Here is a 13,403-nt window from a genome sequence, read left to right on the forward strand (position 1 = left end):
GTTCCAACGTCGTCAAGGACTCTGTCAGGGTTGAAACGTAATAATTCAAGGACTTCAAGTCAGCATCTAATTCCGCCGTCCTAGGTCTAGCAAACTGCGCAGCCGCTCTCTTTATCTCCATTTCCGCCAAAAACCGAGTAGTTTTGGCCATTTCCCTATCAAGCTCACCAATACCAAAAATAATCCTGTCTTTTTCTCTGACGTTCTCTGCCATGCGCTTTTCAGCCCGGGCAATAAGTAAGCTGAAGTCTGCCATGTTGCAAAACGGATTGCATTTTCCGATTTAGGTGCTCAAATACGAACGACGCGCCGCCTTTGAACGGGTGCGGTGACGACGCCAGTTGGTTCGTCGTTATCCGCAATGCCGTGCGTGGCATGACCACCAGGCAGGGACTTTTTGTAAGTGAACGGTCGATTCAACTTTACCCGTAGACGACCGTTATGGATACACGTCCCTGGGAGTGTGTTTCATACGTTTGAACGATTCCATTCGATGCAAAACATTAGCACAAGTTTACACGCTCAAGACATATATGTGCCAAGGTAGTTTGACAGAAGGGTTATGAAACAACGAATGCTGTTGTCCAGGAACTACAACCCACCGGGGTGGAGCGGTGGAACTGAAGCGCATTTATGCGAGAAGCCATCGCCAGGCAGTGGAAGGAAGGAGACAGCTGCATGACTTGCAGCACATTAGAGTCACCAACCTACCAAGTCAGATCCCGAAAGATCTGCTGTTTACAGGAAGTTCAGGCCCACTGCTCTTTTCCAGACATGTCGTAATGACACAACCTCCTATAACATATATCACCCTGATTTGGTCTGTCGTGGCAGTAGTATGCCCGATGGGAAGGCAATTTTGGAATATTGTCCTAATCCCGAGGGCTACCTGAATTACGCCATCCCTGGTCCGCTGCGGCCAATAGGAGCCATCGCTTAACCCTGTGAGTGCTTCCTAAAATGGAGAGTTGAATTTGGAAGCCAGTATGTTGGTGGCTGTTAAACTTCAAATAGTCTCATTCAGACGCAGGGTGTGATGTACTCACAGCCCACTACCTTACCTTCAGGTCCCAAGCCCTGCTTTCAGTCGCAAATCTCCAACGGAGTGCTCGTGCCACACCCCCACCATTTTCAGGAACATTACCCGGGCAGTGCGGGCACGAGTATTCAAGCGTGTAGCTATTATCTTACGCCGGGGTGCAACAGTACGAAGTAGCAAGGCGAATGGCTGGCGACAAGTTCGGGCTGTCGTGGCAAGTTTCCCCGAGTATCTTACAACAGATAACTTCGTCGGGGGATAAAACCGCAGACCGGGGGTTGCCGTTGAAATCATGACGATGAAGAAGTTCGACATCGCTGGTCTTGAGAAGGCTTTACCGGAAGACGAAGATGGGGTAGGCATATACATTGTTTTAATCTATCTTGTCTAGAGCTAATAGGAGGTTGTTGTTTATACAATACGATAGCTACTGTTGGACGCGACTTGTGATAGTAATATGCGTTGCATTGAAGCACTTTGTGCGGTTAGAGACAAAAGTGGTTATGGGGACCTCTCAGCAGGGGCAGCAACAAATCTTCTGTTGCCGCCAGGCCTGTTTGTCTCATTCTGAAGAGCCTCCTCTCGCTTTTTGGCCTCCATCATGGCATTTCTTCATGGGCTTGGAAGACATTTGCTGGGTTAAATACCTGAGCAGGGTTAGGATCAGTGCAATGAAACAGGCAATTCGGCAATATTACCGAACCAATTACTCGCAAAGTCGGAGGATGATGGTCTAGTTCCACTCTGAAACACGTGGCAGGGCTGGCCACCTTGATTGAACGCCCCAAAACTGCGGCAGCCTCCGAGTGATCCATGCAAGCACCTGAAAGTATTGGCTGACCCTTGTATGATGGTCATGCCTGAAAGGGCAGGTGGTGTCGAGCAGGTCCCCACATCGGTCCGCTGTCAATATTTCATGGAGCCCCAGAAGTCCACGGAATCACAACCACAAAACGTATCTTTCTCCTCGCCCCCGTCTCCAAGGTTCCAAAGGCCATCCCCTGATTATCTTGGCATGGGATAGGCAGCCTGTTCGGAATGACGCATTTATGGCGTGATGTACGAGAGAGGGAAATGATGGTGACGCCAGACAGCTGAGGCATTGAATCTAAACATGCATCACATGCGTCAGCACAACAAGGTAGAACTGTGAACAAGGGGTCGAATCGGGATGCTCTGCGGATGTCACTAGTGGGAAAAACTCAGCCTTAAAAATGTTGACAGGTTTTGACCCACTACTAGAGTCTGCGTGTTAAGGCGAGGACTAAAACGTTAAACGATCAGTGCCGCCACTCTGTTTAAGGCAATGTGGCGTCTCCCGAGCAGAAATTGACGGGTTGTGAATATGGAGTGGCTTGGAATCAATGCATCCATGCAACTCCATATATCGGAGAGCGTGGTTGGGAGTATCTGGTAACTAACGCAACAGCGGTCTAGCAACAAAGCTGCACTGCAGACCTCACGTAGAGGCCCTTTGATTTGCTGAAGCGAAGAGTGAACTGCGATATCCCTGTACTCATGATGATCTGCCATCCGTCTCGGGACAATCCACGCCCCTGCCCGCCATGGTGCGGTAGGGTTGTCCTAATCTCAACTGTTCACCGGCACGGCCAGGCACGCAGGCATCTCAGTGTCATACTGGAGCCGTAGGTGCCGCATTAGCGTTTAATAGTTACCCTCTCGATACAACAAATGTTCCCTGAGCTAACCCTGGGCCGCCCTTGTTAGCTCCTTTTTCCTACCTGCGACACCAATAACTTGGTGATAAATGTTGTCCTTGAACTAGATGGATATCATGGCTGGGATAAGTCGTACCCGTAGCTCCGAAGTGATTACGGACGTAAAACAATAACGACAAAGAGGGATGCGCATTTCTTTGAACAAACCACAGATATTACTTCCTGGTGCTCCCTCAGCATGTCACCCACGGCACCAAGCTGCACTACTCAGCGTAAAAGTAAGGATTTACAACTCTTTGACAATGTTTTTGGGCTCGCCCTGATTTTGTATAATGAAACGGTGTGCAAGGCTCATTCGTTGCTAATCTTCCGCAAGGATCTCGCCAGACCGCTAAATTAACTCCGGAGAAATTAGAACGCAAACGAACCCTTGATCGAATTGCCCAGCGCGCAGCTCGACAGAGAACCAAGCAATATATAGCACGACTTGAATCCACGGTCAGAGAGCTGGAATCACAAACTGCCAGTGACCAAGCGATAAGAGAATTGACCTCGCAAAACCAAGCATTGACCGCTGAGGTTGTCTACCTTCAAACTTGTCTAACATTTAAAAATGGCATCGTGTCGTGGACGCCATTCCAAGAGTTATACCTCCAATTTCCCCGTCCTGCGGGATCGGCACTTCCTGGTCCATGGACATATCAGCAGGTCAGTGGACCTAGCAATGCGTCCGCATTTAACACAATATCACCAGCTGAGATTTCCGGTACGACAATGTTCACGGACAAGCAACGACAACACGGACATGCCGATCAGCGCACACCCCTGGGGCATTCGTTAGTGTGGTGATGGAATAGTGAACATGAAATAGCCGATGCTCCTCAGGCTCTTGAACATGTGGAGTGGGAGGGAGTACATGGTCGATGCCGGGAAAGGAGGGATTGAGTAGATGAATTACTTGCTTTGGAACACTTTGAGTCCGAGGGACTTCGCTGGAAGAAGCTGAGTATAGAGAGATTTTCACAGTTTAGCAGATATTTCGACTCATTTAGACGCCTAGCCCATCGTTTCCTTTCTTCAGACTTTCTCCTGACGGTGACTTACTGCTTCGCACAATCGATCTTTCAAAAGTTGCAGTTTATCCCTTGCATAGCAGCGACCTGATTCTAAGCACAACCAAGGTGCTTATTTCAGGGAATAACGTAGTCCACCCCCGAGTGGCCCACTTCTAACCATCGTTTGGTTACGAAGCTGGCTACGGCCGTTGTGATTGTCGTGGCTACAGCCTTAGTTCCCAGGGTTGTCGTCAATGTCATTGTTAGCACGGCGGCGACAGGCTCAATACATCCCAGGCGACCTTTCAAGGATCTGGGTATAGCCCTTGCGTTACCATTATTCCGCATGTTTGTAATCACTGCACTGCTACACATTGGCGAGGGTTGTCACACATAGAGCCTGGCTTTGTGTCAGTTCACTGTGAAGCAGATATGCGACGTAAAATAGAAGAAGTACCAATGAATGGAAGCAGCGCCAGCCGGGGCCTCGGAGGGAGAGGTCGTTTGCCGACTGTTTTACTTCACCTAACCTACTCAGAACTTGTACCTATGCAGATCATACGGCGCGAGGATTGTTCGACCTGTTGAGTCCGAACTCTGCGTATCTTGACTTCGAATGGAACTGAGTGTATCCCTGGAATGAGTCATTTGACAAGTGGTGGACGGTTGAAGATTAATGATAGTGCCTGGACGGGAACTGGCGGACAGGTGGTCTCCATTCTGCTGTTCTTCTGGTTGAGGCGGCGATAATATAGACCGCATGCTCTCGGAATCGTGGCGCCGTAGCTGTCGGCGGCCTCGTGCCCTTAAGGCAGCAGTCAGAGCAGGAGCTGACAACTGGAAATCCGTATTTGGGCTTTGCGTTGTCAAAGTTGGGCTTGTCTGCCTCTGAGGAAGATCAGCTGCCGGTACCGACATATTTGCAGGTGAAGTATCTGTCGCTGGCTGTGGCGCATCATATCTTGGTGTGATGCTTCTCCTCAGTTGTGTTGTTTCTGCACCAGCATCTCTGGCTATGACAGCAAGATGATCAGGGAATCCACGAAAAAATGAGCGCATGAAATCTCTCTGGATGTAAATGATGCTGGGATACGGACCAATTTCGGTCTCTTTGAGCATCTCAGGCAGGAACAAATGTCGCGATATAACGTTATAAGCTCCAATGTAAGGGCGCCCACTTCTCTTTTTCACATTTGGTTCTTGAGTATTACATGGATACCCTGGCCCAATGCTCGGCAGCGTCATGGTAGCAGGCAGTTGACTCAACTTGCATTCTATTGTACGGGATGTAAATCCTAGAGCCTGCGCGTGTCGCAAAAACCTTCTTAAACATTGGTCATCAATCCCAGTACTCATTATTTCCTGTCCTTGTTCCACATTTGGCCTAGATGTAGATAATCGGGGAAAATTTCTCAGAGCTGAGATGAATATTATATCGTAATTATCGGAAATCCGTGGGGCCTGACATGTCCAATTCTTTGAAATTGTGACACATCACATCAACTGCTTGATGAAGCGCGAGCCAAAATCTTACGAGCAACCTTGTCCGCCGAGTTGTTCAGGTGCCTTTTTCACAAGCAGGGATGCTCGGCTCTATGACCTTCCGATTGCTTGTTACCTAGGTGCCTGATGTGGAAAGGAGAAGTACGAAGTGAAGAGGCAATACTTCCTTGATCAATCTCCGAAGGTGATGTCACTGGATCCCTAAAATGCCACGCACGTCGACCTTCTTGCCTGACAATCTCACTGGTCGGTAGTTCTGAAGCCGTTCATGTATTGATGTATGCGTAGCTTCGTGCACCAGGCATGCATGTCGGGCGGCTGTCGTCTCCAAGCACCTTTGGATTCGCTAGCCAGATCGCCTGGTTTGTTTGTTGTCCTTGTGCGATTGCCTCAATGGTTACATCAAGCTTCGCCACCTAGTATCGCCGATTGGCAAGCTCGGCGCCTCCCTAGCTGAATAACTCCCAACCCCCTTTGCTTCTTATCATGCAAACAGTCATATTCCGCGGCGTTTCCGGTTTGTCAAATATGAATGCATTGCAATCCAGGACTTTGAGTCTGTCACCACCCCTTCACCTTTGCGCAAGGCTTTGTACGCAATTAGTCACGGGCCATTGGCCAGGGATTCAACCCATCTCGTTCACCAATCCACTACTGTCATACACCACTGGCAAAAAAAAAAAAAAAAGAGTCCATTCCTTTCGTAGAAAGTATGCCGCACAATACTGAGAAGTTGTGCCATGGACAATGACTTTCAGGCAAGCGGACATGAGAGGCATATGAGTACACCGCAAGTCGCTTGCTTTAGCAGCCCTCCTTGATAAATAATTAGACTGACGAATATTCTACACAGATTCCAACATTGTGGAAAGTCTCCAATGGTCTGCCTTTACTCAAATTGCGATGCCGAGCCATTCGGTACGGACATTGCACTCAATCAACATTATGTGCGTACGCACCTGAGTCAGCGTCGTCATCGAAGTAAGGGGAGGGTCTTCTGCGATTACAACGATTGTGACCGCAGATCAAGTCCCTTTGAACGTCTTGATGGGCTGCGAAGCCATTTAAGGGCAGCGCACAAGGAATCCATAGCTTTGATTGCTGGCCACGTTGATGACCCAGCAACAGAAGGCCGAATGATACCCAGCAGAGTATCCATTGTTACTGAGTGTCACGGGCTACGCCCGGTATCTGAGACCTGGCTCTGCCAGGTCTGTAATTAGGTTATTTCACTTAGTCTCAACGACTACTTGACCACGAGCTCGAGGGCGAGCCTCGAGCTCTGATCTTTCCATTCTCCTTAGTTTTAGATAGACAGTATGAAGGCACCCCTGTGTTGAACAAACTTGGGCTAAGCCCGTCACAGTCGGAAGCCGAGGGATGAGACGAACGGCCGGCGGTGTGGTACATGCGGCAAGTCCGGGCACAACGCGCGCACTTGCCAAATCATCGGACGGCGTCTAATGAGGAACAAGCGGAAGAGTTGCTCGCAACCTTCTTTCCACCTCTCCCGGACGACATTGAGGAGGAGGGAGATCGACCCCAACGAGCTCCGGTGCCCATGCCGGACCTCACCATGGAAGAAATAGAACGGCGACTGCTCGCTGCCAAATCATGGAAGGCACCAGGCGAGGATGGACTACCTGTCATAGTCTGGAAGAAGGTGTGGCCAGTTGTGAAATATAGAGTCCTGGCGTTGATCCGAGCGTCATTGGAGGGAGGAATGCTACCTGACCAATGGCGACACGCAAAAATCATACCCTTGAAGAAACCTGACAAACCCGAGTACACCCTCGCGGAAGCGTGGAGGCCAATATCGTTGTTGTCGACGCTTGGCAAGGTGCTGGAAGCCGTACTCGCGGAAAGATTATCTCACGCGGTCGAGACATACGGCCTGCTGCCTACGAACCACTTCGGGGGACGTAAGCAACGCTCGGCAGAGCAAGCCTTGATGCTCCTGCAAGAGCAAGTATATGCGGCCTGGAGAGGACGTCGGGTGCTCAGTCTGATCAACTTCGGCGTCAAAGGAGCATATAATGGGGTCTGTAAAGAGAGACTAATTCAAAGAATGAGAGCCAGAGGAATACCAGAGAAGCTGCTGAGATGGATCGAAGCTTTTTGCTCGAACCGCACGGCCGCGATTATGGTGAACGGGCAGTGCTCCGACACTCGAGCGTTACCACAATCGGGCCTCCCGCAAGGCTCACCGCTCTCCCCAATTGCTTACTTGTTCTTCAACGCAGACCTGGTTCAGCGACGGATCGATGCTAACGGAGGAGCCATAGCGTTTATTGACGACTTCACGGCCTGGGTCACGGGCCCGACGGGTCACAGCAACCGCGCTGGCATTGCGTCAATCATAGAAAGTGCTATCGAGTGGGAGAAGAGAAGCGGAGCAACATTCCAAGTGAATAAAACGAGCATCATCCATTTCACTTGCAGTGACCCAAAATTTGATAAGTTACCTGCTGTTGTCAAGGGACGCGAGGTCCAACCAAAAGAATGCGTCAAGGTTTTAGGCGTTTGGATGGACTCCAAGCTTAAATACCGGCAACACATCGCATATGCGGCCTCGAAAGGGTTGGAGGCAGCGCTGGAACTCAAGAGATTAAAGGGCCTCTCGGCCACCACGGCGCGCCAACTGTTCACGGCGACAGTGGTTCCGACAGTGGACTATGCATCAAATGTATGGATGCATGCCTGCAAGGACAAGCTCATTGGACCAGTTAATCGTGTTCAGAGGACAGGGGCTCAAGCAATTGTTGGGACCTATCTTACAGTGGCCACAAGTGTTGCGGAAGCAGAAGCGCACATTGTCAGCGTGCATGAACGACTCTGGCGACGAGCAATCAAGGCGTGGATCGATATCCACACTCTCCCAGACACAAACCCGCTGCGGCGTGTCACATCGAGGATTCAGAGGTTCTACAGATCACGCAAGTCACCCTTCCATCAAGTGGCAAATCGGCTGAAAGACATTCCGCTGGACGAAATGGAGGACATCAGACCATTCCCGTTGGCGCCCTGGATCAAGCGCGTGCAAACTCTCGTAGATGAAACAAAAGAGCGGACCACCGCTGGATGGAGTGTCAAGTTGGCAGTAAATAGCTCAGGACGGAATGGGGTGGTCGGTGTGTGTGGAGTGTTGCAAATACCTACATCAGCCCGAGGGAAATCAAAGCGTGAGGGCTTCTCTTTTACACTCGGTCACAGAACGGAACAAAATCCATACTCGGGACAGCTGGCGGCAATGGCATATGCTCTGCGATCCCTACCGATGATTAGAGACCGTAATGTGGTGGTGATGACGAATAATAAAGCAGCCGTGCTGAGCCTTGGAAATCCACGCCAACAGTCAGGGCAGGAATATATGCCGTTGATTTACGAGGTAATAGAAAATCTACTGGGGAAGGGTAATAGAGTGGCCATCGAATGGAGCCCGGTGAGCGACGACAATGAATTGGTGCTTCTTGCCAAGAGCAAAGCACGCGAGGCGACCAAGAGCGGGGCCGTGCCGGACAGACAGTTTCCGAGAATGCGGTCTACAACGCTGAACATTGAAAAACGGAAGCTGAAGAGAGAACGATGCATACCGGACAAGGTTGGTAAGCACTCCAAAAGGATAGATAAGGCTCTACCTGGAGATCACACCCGGCTGCTCTATGACGAACGCCCATGGGAGGAACGCAACGCTCTTGCCCAGCTGAGAACAGGCATGTCCGCGTTGAATAACTATCTGTGTCAAATCAAGCAATTAACGTCAGATTTGTGTGCTTGTGGCGCAGAAAGGGAGACGGTGGCACACTTACTGTTTAGATGCAAACAATGGACATCTCACAGAAGAGAAATGCTTCAATGTACGGAGACAAATCGAGGAAACACTTCATTCTACCTAGGTGGCAAGTCACCGACGGATGGAACGAAGTGGGAACCAAATATGGCGGTCGTGCGCGCAACAATACGCTTTGTGAAGGCCACGGGTCGCCTTGGCAATTAATAACCTCCCACACCTCACCCCCTATCCTCCATAACATCTCACTTATCTCCAAACACTAACCATCACCTCACGACATATCAAGCTGGCGCCGCTTCAGCTGCCGTAGATAGGATGTTGAACAACTTGGAGGAGTGGCTCCAAGCTAGCCTGCGGATAATAAATACCCAATGCGTGAGACCTCGTAGTAAGATAAGTGTTTAAAACGGCAAAGAGCAAGGAATAGATTGTTTTGCCGGAAGGGCTAGTATGAGACAAAGGCACGACTTCGGAACTAGTTATGTAACACAGATTGATAGTTGCCCTATTGGAGGATGATGAGGATGAGGATGATATATTTAACGCCTTGGACCACACCTCCCGAGGGGTATAAAGGCGTGCAAGAGTCTACATAGTTACTCCAGCATCTGGATGTCCTGATAAGCTACGTACAGTCTGGGGAGACTAGATCAACGGTAGTCCACATCCCTTCCATACAGCTACATCATAGCCATTGCCCAAGATCCCTTCACACACTACATATCCGCAGGTTCAAGCCTCCCAGTTGGAAAACCCTGGCCACGGCCGGGACAAAAAACCAACCGGTTCAAGCAGCGTACATTGTGTCAAGTCCTCGTCCCTCCGCCGGTTGAGAGACTCGGAATCCCCTGGCCCGTCAATGACTCCTAAAAACTCCTTCCTCAAGCCCGGGTCCCTGATCCCGCGGTGTTGCAGTTCGTCCGGAGGTATAGCGCAGAGTCCTCTCTGAACTCTTGAAAAAGGTTTTAGTTAGACCGCAGTCATAGACTAGGTCGCCATCTGGTTTCCGTTCGTAGGCTTTGGGTCGACTTATGAAGACCTACGAGCCCATCTGCCGGCCAGGCTCCACGGCGGCGCGACGGGTATGGCGCTCGTGATATGCGCGTAGTACAGCCCAAGGACTTCCTAGACTGTTCCTATCTTCATATTAGAGCAGTCTCGTTGGTCGCTTTGTTGTCGACGGCCCTTTGTCGAAGGGCCAGAGAATGTCGGCTTCCCTCACCGCTTGTTAGGGAGAAGATAGGGCGGGGATGGTTCCGCGGGCACCCCCGGCTGCAGTAACCAACACCAACCCAACACTCCACTAACAGTAGCGGATGAGCCAAAGAGGTTGTCGAAGGGAAGTTGTGCCCTATTGGAGGAGACTCCACCGGGCGTAATAAATTGTGTGTGTGTGTGTGTGTTGGTAGCCTCTGTGGACATCGAGTCCGCTTTATACGAAGCTACGCCACCTCTTTCTGAAGTTTTTTACTACTTCCATCTCATTTTGGCTTGTATGGCGATTTCTACGGGGTCTTCGAACACCCCATCGCCGCTGCTATGATAGGCAATGAACAAACGAAGCGATATTGCACAAGGATATTTTCGCAATGCGGGATTTTACTTAGAGCAACCCTCCGGAAAAAAAAAAAAGCGGCGTTGTGACGAATGATATTAATTAGACAAGCCCTCCTGTACTCCGAAACAGGCAAGAACTGAGTGCATGTTAGGCATTCCCTCCACGAGGGCCTCCTCGAGTCACTTGCAGCCCGAGTTTCTAAATTCCATGAACGCTAGTATTGCTACTAGGGTCATCCCTAAGCTCGTAGCCACGATTCTCCAAACTAATTTGCTTTCTGTCCGCCGTCTTGAAGACGGGGCCTGGGTGTCCAAGCATCAATGCGTACACAGAAAGGAGAATGAGCCTGTGAATCATAGTTTAGCAAAGTCATCCGCAGGAAACGGTTTGATAACAAAAGACCCAGACTTACACTCCCTCGAGACCGATAAATAACCCTTCGTCGCGGACCATGTACCCGCTGTACCCGTCGTGCAGCTCAGCAAGACGGTACGTGCAACGCATCGTGATGAGCAAAATAGCCAAGGACAGAAACGTAAAAAAGGTGTACAGTTTCCACCCGAGCTTTGTGCCGGCTGCATTTCCAGAGCGAAAGTAGCGGTACAAATAGTCTCCCATAAGACCACAGAAGGTGCAGATGGTGAAGACCTGGAATGAGAGGCCGGCCAGGGCGAGATTGACGCCTTGTTGGCTGGTTCCCTTGGAGGTCGTAGACAAGGCACCGCCGGCAGCTTGGATGACGAGCGAGAAGAAGTCGCAGGGTATAAAAAACCAGTAAAAGAAACTGGGACGGCAGCGCGAGAGGTTGGGTGAGAAGTATACGATGATCTTGGCTAATGTTATGTAGATTGCGGCGCAGAAGTAGACAGGTGTGGTGGTGACACAGGCTAACGGCATGTGTAAGTCAGAGTCTGAATGATATTAGTAGTCCACTTACTGATTTGAAGCATAAACGCCGAAAAGTTAAACGGGTTATAGTACATCATCACACGTCCTATATACCCCAAGATAGCAGACACACACCCAACAAGGATGCAGGCCATGAAGAACCAAGACTTCCATCTTATTCCCTGATAGAGGTGGATGCCGGCTGCAATGGCGAAGAGGATAATGAAGGCGATATTGACGGCTAAGGTTGGGCGGTAGCCATAGACCGAGTACTCAACGGGGCAGATGTCGAGAGTGCAGTTGCCCTTGGGCCCAAAGATGATGGTGCCGGGAGGAATCCCAGGAGGACTTCCTGGAAACTCTCCAGGCCCCGGTGGACCCTGGCCATGAGAAGAAGGCATTCCGTAGGTGAAGATAGAGTCAATTAAAATCCGACAAGATGAAGTTAACGCCGGTGTTAACTAAACAATAACACAAGCCCAACCTTTTAGGGCAGTTGCATGTGTTTTGTAGCTTTGATTGCCTGCTGTCACAAAGTCGCTTCTAGTTGGTTGACGCTAAATTAGGCATAAAGGGACGACTAAGGCGCAAGGGCCTATACGATCTCACGATGTGGCATTAGCGTCCACGTTGTGGAAAAAAGGATGAAGGGGGTGAAATCTCGGGGAGGATCTCGGAAAGCCGTTGGCGAAATGATTTGAATCATGAGTTAGAACGTGGCTGACGGTGGTGGTCGTTTCTTTTCGGACAGTGACCGATTCTAGTCAACACGGTTGTCCGTGCCCGCCGCCTACGCAATTACGCAGGTGGGGGGGTTGCGTCAGCTTCAGCTGGATGCCGGCGACTTTTCCGTGCGTCACCAACCCTTGAGTGTACATAGCACGTAACGAAATGACAGCGCTGTGCAAGTTTACACGGCGACATTGGATAGCGCGAGACCTACGTCGTACTCGGTCGGTGCATTACGTGGCTTGTCCAGCCGCGGCGACATCTTGGTGGTTGGGGAGTCTGCCTGTGGTGAGTGGACAAGAATTGCCCAGTAAGTTGTTAACTTGCAATCTTTCTGGGATCCATTTGCAAGGCAGTGAACCATCGTAGCCCGTTTCACTGTATCAACACATATGTCTGTAAGGGATTCAGGAGTACGGGTCTGGTGATCCAAACTCGCCGAAATGGATGATAATTGTACTACTATCACCAGGAAAGTAGCTGTCAATGGTAGCGGCCAAGTATACGTCCCTATTATCGGACTTGCGAAAGACAGCTAGCTACTGCATAGCACCGCCAGTTTTAGCTAATTGCAGCTACTTAATACCATGCAAAAACATGCAATGCTTTTTTGCGGTTTGACACATAGCTTCTGTTTGTCAAGAGCTGCTATGTCTTGCGCAGAGGCCTCGGAAAACGCTCGACATGGCACAGACGACGCGGCGCCCGTTCTTGGCTTGACCGACGATAAACATGGCAGTCTACCCACTGCTCATCTGAAGCCCATCCACGGATGGAGCCTATGGCTTACACTTACATGGTTTGCTGCAACTGTTCGAATTGTTTGCTGTTCAGTTAGCTGGCTACGAGGCTGACTGCAAGATGGGCAATAGTCTCTGTTCGGGCTTGTTCCTGTCTGCCCTAGAGACGAGCATTATTGCTACGGCCTTAGTATCTATATCTTCGAGCCTTGGGGGCTTCGATAAGAGCAACTGGGTCGTGACTGCATATTTGATTACATACACGGGCAAGTAAAATGGAGTTGATGAATTCATCAGTTTCGACCGACTTACGCGTTGTTTAGGTTTTCTAGTCGTTTGGGCCCGTGTAAGTGATCTCTTTGGCAGAAAGAGCACGTTTATTGTCTCGTTTGTCATCTTCACGCTCTTCTCACTGGCTT

At 50.2% G+C, this 13,403-nt stretch overlaps 3 protein-coding genes across 3 annotated transcripts; 2 read left to right on the top strand and 1 right to left on the bottom strand.

The window, feature by feature from the left end:
• Positions 1-6,684: 6,684 nt before the first annotated feature.
• Positions 6,685-9,273, top strand: VFPPC_12317 (reverse transcriptase; the record flags this gene model as incomplete). Its single annotated transcript, XM_018290238.1, has 1 exon — positions 6,685-9,273. The coding sequence occupies one exon, from the start codon at positions 6,685-6,687 to the stop codon at positions 9,271-9,273; it is 2,589 nt and encodes an 862-aa protein (XP_018135910.1).
• Positions 9,274-10,825: 1,552 nt separating this feature from the next.
• VFPPC_12318 (parasitic phase-specific protein PSP-1) lies at positions 10,826-11,916 on the bottom strand (the record flags this gene model as incomplete). The annotated part of the gene is made up of 3 exons (XM_018290239.1): positions 10,826-10,973; positions 11,040-11,514; positions 11,565-11,916. The coding sequence occupies 3 exons, from the start codon at positions 11,914-11,916 to the stop codon at positions 10,826-10,828; spliced, it is 975 nt and encodes a 324-aa protein (XP_018135911.1).
• A 915-nt stretch (positions 11,917-12,831) lies between these two features.
• VFPPC_18402 (hypothetical protein) lies at positions 12,832-13,098 on the top strand (the record flags this gene model as incomplete). Its single annotated transcript, XM_022430019.1, has 1 exon — positions 12,832-13,098. The coding sequence occupies one exon, from the start codon at positions 12,832-12,834 to the stop codon at positions 13,096-13,098; it is 267 nt and encodes an 88-aa protein (XP_022284997.1).
• Between the last annotated feature and the right edge of the window lie 305 nt (positions 13,099-13,403).

Source organism: Pochonia chlamydosporia, assembly GCF_001653235.2.
Source record: "Pochonia chlamydosporia 170 chromosome Unknown PCv3seq00015, whole genome shotgun sequence".
Classification (NCBI taxonomy): Eukaryota; Fungi; Ascomycota; class Sordariomycetes; order Hypocreales; family Clavicipitaceae; genus Pochonia; species Pochonia chlamydosporia.